We start from the raw sequence: 13235 nt of genomic DNA, 5'->3' as shown, positions 1-13235 counted from the left end.
AGATTGTAGGGCTGGATCGTTGAATGGAGCCACACCGGGATTCTCGCGTTGGTGTTCGCATATCCGTTGCTGCGTTTCAGAAAATGAGACACCATCTTCTCATGCAAACCTGTGCACTCGTCGAGAATGATGCACTGATTGGAAAATTCTCCATTTGAACTGTTATGTTTCCGGAATGAGTTTGGCGGAGGATGTCTCCGCTGTACATGACTTTGAATGTAAGAAAAGTTGGGTAGAGAGTAGCCAGATAAAAGCAACGTCAAGACATCCATCAATATCACGAAGTCCAACACCGACATCCTAACCGAATTGCTTGAACGATGTGACCACCGTTGAATAGCGGGTACGGGCCGACGCCGGCGCATCGGAAAACTCGGAAGGAGCCGGGCACAACGCTCAGGACAGCAGGTCTTGCGTCACGAAAAGCTTATTGTGGCTCCACACTATACCATGATTTTCTCCCTGACCCACTTTGTGACGTCTAGGACCGCCGTACTACATATGGTCTTTTATCGTCCCCAATCCACTCCCCAGCCCCGATATGATTACTCTCAACGGTCTTACTGGCACGTCAGAAAACAGAAGAACAGTGCCACCCCACCATGACGGGTCGCCAACAAGCAAAAGATCACAATGGGGCCCCCGTTCTGCCTACCGCTACCCGGGAGTCCGGTAACACAACCGAATCCAGTGCCCCCAGAAGCACCAGTAGAAACGACGGCACATTATTGACCGGCTGGGACCACTCTCAAGGCTCCACCCCACCCAAGGCGAAAACCTCACAGAACTCCAGCGTCGAATCGCTTCCGCAGCCACAGAAACCCACCAAGGACCAGCAAACACCACGGCACGGCAACGGCAAAATCAGCATCCGAGACCGCATCCAACACCTAACCTGGGCATGGTTCACGACGACAATGAGCACCGGCGGTCTCGCGCTGGCCCTCGGGCAAACGCCGCACCGCTTCCGTGGTCTCGACACTATCGGCACCGCCGTCTTCATCCTCGACCTCGTCCTCTTCCTCCTGCTCGTCGGCGCCATCACCACGCGCTTCGCCGTCAGCCCGCGCGGCGCCCTCAAAGCCTCGCTGACCGACCCGACCGAAGCCTTCTTCTTCCCGACCTTCATGCTCAGCATCTCGACCATCATCAGCAACACGCAGATCTACGGGCAGCCCCACGCAGCGTCCTGGCTGCCCGCCGCGCTCCGGGTCGTCTTCTGGCTGTACACGGCGCTCGCCCTGCTCGTCGCCATCCTGCTCTACCTAACGCTCTTCACCACGCCGCGGGTCCACGCCACCTGCACCCCCGCGGCCGCGGCGCCGAACTGGGTGCTCCCCGTGTTCCCGGCGATGCTGTGCGGCACTTTATCCGGGCTGCTCGCGCCGCACCAGGACGACCCCGCGGCCGCGCTTTCCATGATCGTCGCGGGGGTGTCGCTGCAGGGGCTGGGATGGCTAGTGTTCTGCTTCGTCGCTTCGCTGTTCCTGCAGCGCCTGTTCTGCGCCGGCCTCCTACCGCGCGACGCGCGCCCCGCGATGTTCATGATGGTGGGGCCGCCGAGCTTCACGGCGCTGGCGCTGGTGGCGAACGCGAAGGCGCTGCCCGAGGCGCACGCGTACTTTGCCGTCGACCATCCCGGGGCGATCAGGGATGGGCTGGTCGTGCTGGCGACGTGGACGGCGGTGTTTTTGTGGAGCTTGGCGTTTTGGTTTTTCGGGCTGGCGGTGGCGGCGTGTGCGATGGGGGCGGGGAGGGGGGCGAGGTGGACGCCGACGTGGTGGGCGTATGTTTTTCCGAATGTGGGTTTCACGGTGGCGACGGTGGATTTGGGGGAGGAGTTGGGGAGTGAGGCGATTCTGTGGGTCGGGAGCGCCATGACAGTGCTGTTGGTGGTCATGTGGTTGTTTGTTGCGGGGTGTCAGGTTAGAGCGGTTGTGAACGGGATGGTGTTGTGGCCGGGGAGGGATGAGGATCGGGATGAACCGCAGGTGAAGGAGGGGGAGAAGCGCTGTTGATAAGCAATTTTATGGCATTCTATAGAGCTCCCGCAGGTCTTAGATTCCGTTGATAATCTTATGTCGACTTTGGCTACTGTTTCATGTGTATGCCATTACTTAAGCACTTGCATAGGCGGTTGAATACAAGATCGCAACGTTAGTACCAGTTTTAAAAGCGCACATCCTGGCATGGGTAGTTGAATACAAGATCCGGACGTAAATGCGCGCATCCAAAACTTACATCCACGTCCGGATCTTGTATTCAACTGCCTATGATGCGGCGACTAGGGTCTAGCGCTACCGCCAATACGCCTTCCTTCCTCAACTTTTAACTATATGCGTCATCGAACCTTTGTTGCACTTCTGTCCACGTTTCCCAACTATTATACTCGTACCGCGCACTTATACTCCCCTACTCTATAACGAATGAAGCCCTACAGATGATCCTCGGTGAGGACGAAAGTTCAGAGGTTCTTTTCGACATGCGAAACTGCCTACTCCTCTGGGAACCTCTAGAAAGAGCTTTCGACAAAGGTGCTTTCGTGCTTGTTCCAGTCCAGCCACCTGGGGAAGGAGGAAAAACCGACTACAAGCTCGTACTGCTCGAGGAAAAGCGCCGCTTAGTCAAGGTCCAGGCACCCGATTCTACGACTTGGGGGGACCTCGATGGCACCATCCTCGAGTTTCGCAACGACTGCCGCCCTCGACAGAGGTTTATGTACCTCAACTTCAAATCCCGATTGGGCGATCACCAAGTGCGCAACACGCCTGAAGAAGCGTCGTTCGAGGACCAAATTGGTCCAGACAGCCCAACCAAAAGAAAAGTGACGAAGGCGGCGGAAGAATAAGTGACGGGTACTTTTGAGAGGCAGTTGTTCGAGAACCCCTGTAAGCAGAGCAGATGTGAGCAGTGTGAATACGAGGAGGATTCGGACTCGAAGCTGTTGTGAACATTCCATAGATCATGCATTATAGATTTAATTTTCCATTGATCAAACAACAGCTCTCAGAATGACATACCGCCACAAGGACGAAAGCTCTCTTACACTTAAGAAACACCTCGGTCGGCTTCTTTCTCCGCGTTCCATCATCTCCACGACCTCAAGCTTCGCCGAGCAGCAGCCGTTGTTGGGCTGAAGATTAGCCGAGAGCGGGTCTTAGCGTCTTCTCACTCCCGTAGCCTCCCTTACTAGTACACCCCACTCTCTTATACAGAATACGACCCTTATTATAATACCTCCCCACTGCTCGTACTACGTATCAGGCATCTCACATTGGAGCCCAACGCGGGTCGAACAAGGATCATCCAGGCCACGGTTGATCCCAGCACGTCCCAGGAACCATCGCGCGCGACCGAGCCCAAGGACGCCGACGCAGCAAGCCTCCAAGACCAAGGAGCGGCCACGTTGCATACCAGCTGCGATAGCTGAGGCAGAAGAAGACACGGATAACATCACAGTTGGCCAGGAACCCGTCGTTCAGCAGCCTGGAACCCAACGCACCAGCAGCAGCAGCAGCAACACCAGCAGCAACAACAGCAGCAGCAGCAGCAGCATCAGCAGCATCATGGTTGCCATCAAGCTCCCGAACGGCGCCTTCGTGTTTGGCGTCTCAAACACATTCCTGCGCGACCTCCTCGCCCCCGGTGGAGGTGGCGGTGGCTCATGAGCCAGGTCTCGAAGTGGTGGACTGATGGGAAGAACTTAGGCGGGTGGCCTGCGACATGAATTGTCTGGTTCAGCAGCGCGTCATCGGGGAGGACGAGAGCCTGCATGAAATCTGCCAAAGTGGTGGCCTCGTCATACGGGTCACGAGGACGGCCCCCCGAAGAAGAAGTCCCGTCGCAAGCGCGGCGACAAGTCTAAGAATCGCCCCCGCCCCGCCCTCCGACGGCCCCGAGAACGGCCTCCCGAAGAAGAAGTCCCGTCGCAAGCGCGGCGATAAGTCCAAGGATCGCCCCCGCGAGAAGGCCGACGGTGGTGTCGAAGTGCAGCCCGTCGAGAAGGACGACGGCGGCGATGCCGCCATGGGCGGCGCATGATGGTTTCGTAGTTGTAGTCTCCAGAATCTTGTATTGTAATTGAGATCAACACAACCTGGCCCAGTACACCCTACTCTCTCATACAGAATACGACCCTCATTACAATACCCCCCCACTGCTCGTACTACGTATCAGGCATCTCACACCGTCTGCCATGGACGAAACATTCCGTCTTATCGGCTGGGGGGCATGTAGAGCCATCTATGCCCAAGATGGATCCTTCTCTGCGAGCACGGCGAGAAGGTGAAGAAGCAGGAAGAGGCAGCTGCGGCCTCTGCCCAAGCTCTTTGAGATGCGTGTGTGGAAGGCCGGAATGCGGAAACAGTCCGGGAGATGGTTGAGGTTGTTGTGCAGAAGTTGGGGAGGGGTGAGTGAGTGAGTAGTGGAACGGCACAAGCTAAGGTGTTTTTTGTTTGGCGCAGTCAGAAACCTTACCGAATTAGGAGATGATTATTTTCTAATCGGGCAAGGGTTGTATCTCGGCGCAACCGCCCGTGACCATGTCTTAGAGCAGCCAGGTCTGCTAATCGGATGATTTAAACAATTCGATGCCTCTAAAGTCTTAAATGGGGAACTAGTAGATAAGGGCGGGCTATTGATGCTTGCAAACATTTGTCCATGTAGATGTGAAGTAAGCCTAAGAACACTTCAAAACAGTCACGGTCCGATATACAGAAAAGCCAAACATCCCTCGACCAGCATTCGCAGCGCCTCGAAAGTATCTACACGTACTTCATCGACCCGCGCAACAACCAGTCCAGTCTCAAAGCCCCAACAGCCACGCACCCACCCCTCAAGCATCATCAACGAACAACCTTCTCCTCAACCCACTCCACCCACACCGGCCCCAACAGCCCAAAATCCTTATACTCGTTGACCTCGTAGTACCGACTATTCTCCTCATTCGCCGTCACGCCCGCCGTATACGTCCCATTCCCATCCGCCTTGATCCTGTTAAACAGCGTCGACGCCACCTCGATCTTGACCTCGTTCCTCCCCGTCCTCACAAACCCCGTCACGTCGACCACCGCATCCGTGATGTCCACCGGCGGCAGCATCGCGCCGTTCAGCCACACCCGCACCGTGTTCGCGATGGGGCCGAGATGCAGCAGCGCGCCCAGGCCGGCGGCGGTGGCGTCACCACTGCCGGGGGAGGCAAACGTCGTCGTGTAGGTGCCGATGCCGCCGACGCCCGTCAGCGCGGTGCCGTCGAGGTCCTTCCACGACGCCAGGGATGCGTTCGCGTAGGCGTGCGTCGTCACGGCCGTGTCCATGCTGTACGTGTCGTTGGTGCGGTGCCAGTCGTCGACGACGATGGACCAGGACGTCAGGTTCGAGGCCGCGGCGGCGGCGGCGGCGGCCGTGGTGGTGAGGTTGACGCTGCGCCCGTCGGAAAGGGTGAGGGATGCGTCGCTGCGTAGCTGGGCGAGGATGGCGGTCCCGTTGTAGCGGAGGCCGGTGAGGCCGGCGCCGGTGGTGGACTGGACGTGCACGGAAGGGGCCGCGGGGAAGGCGGTGTTGTCGCTGTTGGTGAAGGCGATGATGGTGGTTTGGTTGGCGGCGAGGGTGAGGGGGATGGTGGTGTGCGTCGCGTTGGGCGAGTAGTGCAGGACGGGGGCGATGGCGCCGGTCCAGGCGTCGAGGACGTAGGGCGTGCCCGAGGCGTTGAATGCGATCGACGCGGATTGCGGCTCGCTGCCGTCGTTGTAGATGTAGACGTAGTCGGTGTCGCCTGTCTGCCGCCAGAAGGTGTACATATCCGCCATGGCGGTGGGGAAGGCGGCGCGCGGGGTGATGGATGCGGCGGCGAGTGCGGCGGGGAGCTCGGAGGCGGAGGCGACGGTGTGGATGTTGCCGCCGCTGCTGGAGAGGATGGCGTTCATCGTGGATGTTACGTTGGCTGCGTCGCCGGATTTGCGGCCGATGCTCGTGAAGTTCGAGGTACCCACAAAGAAGATGGGCAAGCCTGACGAAGCGAATTCCTTCAGCTTGGTGGCGGCTTCAGGAGTCAAGGAAGTTTCGTTCGAGAAGATCAGAGCCTTGTATGCGGGGCCGGAGGGGGCGAGCAGGCCGTCATCTCCTATAACCGCATCCTCGCTTTGTAGCGAGCCGGGGCCGAGGTACTCGTAGGTATATCCCAGGCTCTCGAGGTTATCGTTCTGGTACTTCACCGTGGCATGCCAAGGCGCACTGTACGAGTAGAAGGCTAGGTCGACCTTGGGAGTTCCAATCTGCGAGACGTATTGGTTGCGGGCAATATACATGATGGTGTCGTTCATGTGCCGCCACATCGGCTGGTTCTGGTTCCACATCTCCGTGTACCGGTACGTGAAGGTGGTGTATGAGGGCCAGGTCGTGTTAACGTACGGACCCGAGTAGGCGAAGCCATGGAGGATGTTCATCGAAATGCCAGTGGCGAGGCCGCGTCGAACCGACCAGAGCAGGTCGTTGGCAGTTTGGGAGAAGGGCGATCCACTCAGCGCTCCGCACTCGGAAGACACGTAGTTGTTGCCGGCAAGATGAGCGGGACCAGACATCTGCCGGTAGGAATCGATGATGTTCTCGAACCCGAGAGACTCGCCTTCCGGCGCATCAAGAATCGAGATGTCATCGAGCTTTTGTGAAGGTCAGTGTGAGTAGATGCATTACTACGGCTAGGCTGAGACTGCTTACCATGTTCAAGGGCAGATTGTAAGCAGGTTGGGCCGAGTACTCAATGCCTCGGCTATGCGCCCATTTGACATATTGCGAGAGGTATTGTTGGTAACCCTCATTCAGCGTGGTTCTGTAGTCCTCGTTGCAGCTGTTGGCAAGCGATTCGTTGGAAGAGGTGAAGATCTCTCCGTAGGGAGCGATTGCTTGGATCCAGTAGTTTTGCGTGGTAATGAGGAAGGGTAAACACTGGGTGACACTGTAACCGCGTCCTTCTTGAAACATTTGCTGGAAAGAGGGCGTCCAAAACAAGGACGTCATCATTTCCATGCTATCCTCCCAGCCTGCAATTCGTCAGTGGATGATGCGAGCAGGGGTAAAGCGTTGTCCGAACGTACCGTGCTGGCCGACTGCAGCCAGCAGCTTCCTCGACTCATCGTCGGGAATGACGTGCTCATCGAAAAAGTCCGTCATCTTTTTGGAGCCGGCGGCGCTGAAGTGATCAACCACCCAAGATCCGTTCTGGATGAAGTTCGTAGCATTCAAGCCCGGAGATTGGGACTTTTGGTTCGTGAACCGCTCGTACCAAGCCATGACCTTCCAGGTCGAGTTCCCAGCCGGAGCCGTCCAGGACAAAGACCGGTCAGCATTGACGGATGAAGTGAGATCGATGATCTGGCCAACGACGTTGGTGGGGTAAGTGGTCGGAGATGTTTGCACTAAAACGGGTCAGCTCGAGGACAGATAGCTATTCACGCATCTCTTACCGTCCTTGATCTCCACGGCCACAACCGCAGAAAGATTCTGCTGGCCCCAGTCCTCAAGCATATGCATGATGCTACCAAGCAGGTTATCCGGTTGCCTTGTCAAGGGTAGCGTGCCATTGTAGCTCTCCCCAGAGGCAACAGTGACATTCGAGTAGGCCTGCGGAAATGTAAGAGGGAGGCTCATTCGATCAATACGGCTGGACTCACAAGTTCTACTGCAAGTCCCGAAGATCCAGCCTCAGCGGGACAGCCTTGGCCTTGATTTGCACCCAGACCAAAATCCATCAAGAGGCCATGTTCGTCGGTTGCCTCCAGCGCTGCATGGAAGGTCTTGCGGAAGGCGTCTGTTCCGAAGCCATACACGCCCCAGTCGGTGGGCGTGGCCTCGCCACTGTCGCTCTCGGGGAATCCATACTGGTAGTAGGCCACCAGCTCGAAGCCGCCAGCCCCGACATCTGCCATCGTCGCAATGTCCTTCTGCACAATTTCATTGGATACACTGGCATCTGGAATCCTGATAGCGGGGGCGGGTCAATATGGTGATGGTAGGGGTAGGTGAAGGACTGAAAACACGAACCAGTAGCGGAATTTGGGGCGATATTTCAGATCGGGCGAAGAAAAGGCGTTGTCCTCTGTGGCACTGCAGACACCAACACCGAGGGAGGCCAGGGCGAGACTGACGAGCATTTTGAAGCTCATGTTGTATTTTTGCTTTGCAGCAGGAGTGTTGAGCTCCGGGCTGTCTGTTCAAACGAGTGTCGAGAATGAGCGTGGTGTTGCAAAGCTGCATCTGCAAGCCGAGAGAGGTGCTTCATACTTAAGAAGGCGATCCCTCTAGCGCGCACACACACAGACTGGGTCGTGAGGACCACGCCCCTGCCGAACCTCCGGGGAAATGCCGAATCGAGGTTTGCGCGTTTCTAGATTACGAGTTGGGCGGTGCAGCTACCATCAAGCGGAAACAGCCAACACCGACCACTATGTGCTCTCTCGCTCGCTCTTGGCTTGATTGCCGAGCAGAATTTGGTAGTCAAAAGCTCGTTCTCCTGAGTTTATCGATTGAACATGGCTGGTGTTGCTACAATTATTGAACCGACCTAATTCCTGCATTATTTGAAGCACTTCTATACATTTATCCTGAAAGGTTGGATAGTTAAATTCTACCGTGAGGGAATTTTCATGGCTGCTTACGGGGTCGGATCAGCTGTTCTCAACTAGTAATCCTGGTAGACCAGCCTCATCTCCATTAAAGGCTGCTCCCCTTTTTTGCCTAAACTATGAGTGCCTAACTCTGGTGACGTAACGACAGTACCCCGGCGTGCGGGGATATCGTTCAGTTCGCAGCCAATAGTTTGTTTTTAGTCTGGCGATACGTATAATTTCCCTTCCCTTTTAGCGGCAGCCATTTTGCGTATTCGCGAAGAATACGTAAATGTGCAGTATGGATCACCAACGTCCTGCGGTGAATATTCTTTTCTACTGCGGGAGTCTCAAGCCCCCTTTCATTTTAAAAGGCCTACCGCTGGCTCTGGCTCGGCTCTAAAGACCTCGACAGTATCCGGGCTCTCGTTGGGCCTGGGGGTTTTAAGGGATACAAGTATCCGTGTCGTTTCCCGGATTAGGTAGATGCATTGTCCCCACGTTCGCTCCACCCCACGGAAAACATGATTCTCAATCATGTGCTTGGGCAGCTTCTTGCTGTTTCGTTGTTTGCACTCTGCGTGACCGCAACAACAAACGACACCAAATGCGAGGATGCAAGATATGCCTCGAAACATCGCGTCTTTGTCCTCACGGACATCAGCAACGAGCCTGACGATCAAATGAGCTTAGTCCGCCTCTTGACTTACGCCAATGAGATGGACATTCAAGGCATCGCTGCTGTCACCTCCGCCTTCCTCCTGAACTCCACCGATGCCCCCACGATCCGCAATGTCATCAACGGGTACGGAAACGTCACGGAAAACCTCAACGCCAATGCGCCAAGCAGCGCTCCATATCCGAGTGCCGAGCAACTCTTGAGCAAGGTCTACAGTGGCCACTCGGTTTACGGCTTGGAGTCGCTGAAGCTCAATGCCAGTGCGGCTGCCCTCGCTCTGATCGACGCGGTCGATGACTCTGAAAAGCCTCTATGGATTTCAGCATGGGGTGGAATGGGAGTTCTGGCCGAGGCTCTCAACATGGTTTCCAACACTAGAAGCTCCGACGACACATCGGCCTTTGTCAAGAAGCTGCGTGTCTATTCCATTTCGGACCAGGACGATGCGGGTTCTTGGATTCGCCAACATTTCCCAGCCTTGTTCTACATTGTTTCTCTGCATGGCTTCACAGAATTCAGCCAGGCAACATGGAACGGCATCGGCGGCGAGGACTACAGGCACTTCGACAAGGGCGGGCCCGACACTTCTCTGGTCACCAACGACTGGCTCCAGGAGCACATCCGCATCGGTGATCTTGGTGCCTACTATCTCAACTACTCCTACGTCATGGAGGGCGACACCCCGTCTTTTCTCCAACTGATCCAAAACGGGCTGAGCGACCCTAGTCAGCCCAGTTGGGGCAGCTGGGGTGGCCGCTATACCCTTACCGAATCCTCGGGCCGGACACAAACCTTCGCCAACACGGCAGACTACGTCTACGGCAAGAGCGGCGACCCTTACTACAGCAGCTTTGCGTCAATCTGGCGCTGGAGGCAGGCGTACCAGTACGACTTCGCCAATCGTATGCAGTGGACCGTCAATTCCAACTACACGAAAAGCAACCACCACCCCGTTGCCATCATCAACAGCACTTGCGGTCCTTCGGCTTTCGAAGTCGGCTACAAACCAGGGGATTCCGTGGTGCTCGACGCCTCCGAGTCTTGGGACCCCGACAACGATGATCTTACATTTAATTGGCTCACATATCGCGACATCACGGCGGTCATGGATGGCACCCGCGCCGATATCTTCCCCAACGTCACCGTTACGAACTTGGACGAGCGCGGAAGTGTTGTGAGGCTTACTCCTCCGAGCCTTGGCTTGGTAAGTCTTGCATCCGGCTCACTTTCTTGACATTTTTCTGACTATTTAGACCATGCACGTCATTCTCTCTGTGGAAGATAAGAGGGACATGGCTTTGACGACTTATAGACGCATCATTCTCACTGAAAGTGCCTGATAGTCAGCCGTGAGGATCAATTGTTTCAATTCATTATCCTGTATATACTTTTTTGATTTGTGAACTTCATTTTCTCGATAAATAAACGATATCTGTGTCAGAAGATTTCGTATCAAGACAAATGCAGAAGCGTCTGTTCAGATAAACCAGCGCCAATTACTTTGTATTGACACTATTCAATTCCTTTTCAATGAAAACAACGGAGTTCGAAAAGGATACATGATCTCAAGTGTATGTTGCTATTTGCACGCCCCGATGCTTGAAACATTAATTTCGACTAGAGTCTGGGCAAATGTGATGGTCGTTGCAAGCATTCCAGTGGCGGACTCCTACATGACTGATACTCTCCGGAACCAAAAGTCTGTGCCTCCATGTGGTTGCGGTTGGGAACAGCTTTGTGTGCGAGTTGGGATTCAGGGGTTGCGAATAGCTACGCGGTGGTGGGGTGAATAGAGCAGTGGTATGTTTCCCAGCTTCTCGAAACACTTACGCGTCGGATCGGACGATAGTTCGATCTCAGGCTATACGAATAACCCATTGTTGTTTACGTTCTCATGGCCGGCTGAAAGGCCGACAATTACGGAAATCCCAAACCGAATACGATAATTCCGCCTCCTTTCACCAAACAACAAAGTACTTAACCCTCAGATACCCGAGCATGCAGAGCCCACCAGCCAGAAGCGCCCCCACACTCGTTTTACAATGGAACTCCTCACTGTGGCGTTCCTTCTCCTCGCCGGTGCGAGCAGCGCCACCAACACCTCTCACTACACGAACCCCATCCTCCCGGGCTTCCACCCCGACCCCAGCTGCATCTACGTCGAGGAGCTCGACCAGACCTTCTTCTGCGCCACATCCACATTCACCGCCTTCCCGGGCATCCCGATCCACGCCAGCAAAGACCTGATGAACTGGAAGCTCGCCAGCAACGTCCTCAACCGGCGGGAGCAACTCCCCTCCTTCGCCAACGCGCCGACGGGCCAAGACGGCATCTTCGCGCCCACCCTCCGCCACCACAACGGCACCTTCTACCTGATCACGACCAACGTCGCCATCAGCTCCTACGCCGACTTCGCCATGGACAACCTCATCTTCACCACCACCGACCCCTACAACAGCACCGCCTGGAGCATCCCCACCGCCGTCCCCGGCTTCCTCGGCTACGACCCCAGCCTCTTCTGGGACGACGACGGCACGACCTACTTCGTCGGCGCCGCCGCGACCTCCACCGGCACCGCCATCGCGCTCTCCGCCATCGACCCCGCCACCGGGCGCCTGATCGGCAACACCACCAGCTACCCCTACAACGGCACCGGCATCGGCACGTCCGAGGGCCCGCACGTGTACAAGAGGGACGGCTGGTACTACATCCTCGTCGCCGAGGGCGGCTCGGACCGCGCGCACCGCGGCGCCGTCGCGCGGTCCCGCGACGTCGCCGGCCCCTACGCCAACGACCCCGCTAACCCCTTCGTCGCCGTCGCCGACGCGAACTCCAGCTACGTCCAGAGCGTCGGCCACGCCGACCTCTTCCACGACGCGGAAGGTAACTGGTGGGGCGTCGCCCTGGCGACACGGTCTGGCCCCGCGTTTGAGAATTACCCCATGGGGCGCGAGACGGTGCTGTTTCCCGTGGAGTGGAGCGAGGGAGGGTGGCCGCGTGTCGTGGGAGATGTGCAGGGCGCGATGCGTGGGCCGCTGCCCCCGCGCAATCGCGGCGAAGACATGCCCGGCGAGGGCGCGTGGCACGATGCGCCCGATGTTGTGGATTTCGCGGCGGGCGAGGAGCTGCCGAAGCACTTCCTGCACGTGAGGTTTCCGGATGAGGCCGCGTACGAGGTGCGCGAGGGGTCGTTGCGGTTGACGCCGTCGCCGCGGAATCTGTCGGCGCCGTTGACGAGCGAGACGGACGTCGGGAAGGAGATTACGTTTGTGGGGCGCAGGCAGGTCGATACGTTGTTCACGTATAGCGTTGATGTGGCGTTTGACCCGGAGAGGGAGGAGGATGAGGCGGGGGTGGCGGTGTATGTGGACGAGGGGAAGCATGTGGATCTGGGAATTGTGAGGGACGGGGAGGATGGGCGCCGGCTCCGCATGCGGTTCTTCAGCACCAACAACGTTACCGTGCCGCGGGATCTGACGGCGTCGTTGCCGGTTGGCGCCGAGGCGGGCGGGCTGCTCCGCTTGGAGGTCAAGGCGGCCAATTTGACGCACTTTACTTTTTCGGCCGGCGCGGTGACGGAAGAGGCGGATGGGGATGTGAGGATGGCGGTGGTGGGGGCGGCGGAGGGGAGTCTCGTCAGCGGTGGGTATACGGGAGCGCTGCTTGGCGTGTATGCCACGACTAATGGCGCGGTGAGTAATGGGACTAGCAAGGCGTACGTGAGTCGATGGAGGTACCAGGGACAGGGGCAGTATATTGGTGGTGGACAGTATGCTTGATGGGGTACAAGTATTGTCTTGCGTGTCATTAATGTGCTTGTACATACATGGTCGATACTCGATCAGAATTAGACGTAGAGTTGAATTGATTTAACCTTGCCCATCGCCTTGAGATTCGCAATTCATTACATGGGCGCCTTCGGCATACTGGATCCCCACAAGACAAGCCGACTATCG

General features: G+C 56.8%; 6 protein-coding genes across 6 annotated transcripts; 3 read left to right on the top strand and 3 right to left on the bottom strand.

Annotated features, from left to right (window-relative positions):
* Nucleotides 1-602: 602 nt before the first annotated feature.
* On the top strand, nucleotides 603-2018 carry SLS55_008396 (uncharacterized protein; the record flags this gene model as incomplete). The annotated part of the gene is given in 2 exon segments (XM_066779807.1): nucleotides 603-609; nucleotides 628-2018. The coding sequence occupies 2 exon segments, from the start codon at nucleotides 603-605 to the stop codon at nucleotides 2016-2018; spliced, it is 1398 nt and encodes a 465-aa protein (XP_066630611.1).
* A 2826-nt stretch (nucleotides 2019-4844) lies between these two features.
* Nucleotides 4845-6815, bottom strand: SLS55_008395 (uncharacterized protein; the record flags this gene model as incomplete). Its single annotated transcript, XM_066779806.1, has 2 exons — nucleotides 4845-6656; nucleotides 6810-6815. The coding sequence occupies 2 exons, from the start codon at nucleotides 6813-6815 to the stop codon at nucleotides 4845-4847; spliced, it is 1818 nt and encodes a 605-aa protein (XP_066630610.1).
* Nucleotides 6816-7047: 232 nt separating this feature from the next.
* Nucleotides 7048-7453, bottom strand: SLS55_008394 (uncharacterized protein; the record flags this gene model as incomplete). Its single annotated transcript, XM_066779805.1, has 2 exons — nucleotides 7048-7412; nucleotides 7450-7453. The coding sequence occupies 2 exons, from the start codon at nucleotides 7451-7453 to the stop codon at nucleotides 7048-7050; spliced, it is 369 nt and encodes a 122-aa protein (XP_066630609.1).
* Nucleotides 7454-7640: 187 nt separating this feature from the next.
* SLS55_008393 (uncharacterized protein) lies at nucleotides 7641-8147 on the bottom strand (the record flags this gene model as incomplete). Its single annotated transcript, XM_066779804.1, has 2 exons — nucleotides 7641-7937; nucleotides 8142-8147. The coding sequence occupies 2 exons, from the start codon at nucleotides 8145-8147 to the stop codon at nucleotides 7641-7643; spliced, it is 303 nt and encodes a 100-aa protein (XP_066630608.1).
* A 1136-nt stretch (nucleotides 8148-9283) lies between these two features.
* On the top strand, nucleotides 9284-10513 carry SLS55_008392 (uncharacterized protein; the record flags this gene model as incomplete). The annotated part of the gene is made up of 2 exons (XM_066779803.1): nucleotides 9284-9292; nucleotides 9320-10513. The coding sequence occupies 2 exons, from the start codon at nucleotides 9284-9286 to the stop codon at nucleotides 10511-10513; spliced, it is 1203 nt and encodes a 400-aa protein (XP_066630607.1).
* A 403-nt stretch (nucleotides 10514-10916) lies between these two features.
* Nucleotides 10917-13058, top strand: SLS55_008391 (uncharacterized protein; the record flags this gene model as incomplete). Its single annotated transcript, XM_066779802.1, has 2 exons — nucleotides 10917-10922; nucleotides 11268-13058. The coding sequence occupies 2 exons, from the start codon at nucleotides 10917-10919 to the stop codon at nucleotides 13056-13058; spliced, it is 1797 nt and encodes a 598-aa protein (XP_066630606.1).
* Nucleotides 13059-13235: the final 177 nt, after the last annotated feature.

This window comes from Diplodia seriata (genome assembly GCF_021436955.1).
Source record: "Diplodia seriata strain FDS-637 chromosome Unknown scaffold_8, whole genome shotgun sequence".
NCBI classification, from domain to species: Eukaryota; Fungi; Ascomycota; class Dothideomycetes; order Botryosphaeriales; family Botryosphaeriaceae; genus Diplodia; species Diplodia seriata.
Note: the sequence above shows the minus strand (reverse complement) of the source record. Positions and strands in the feature narration are given on the sequence as shown.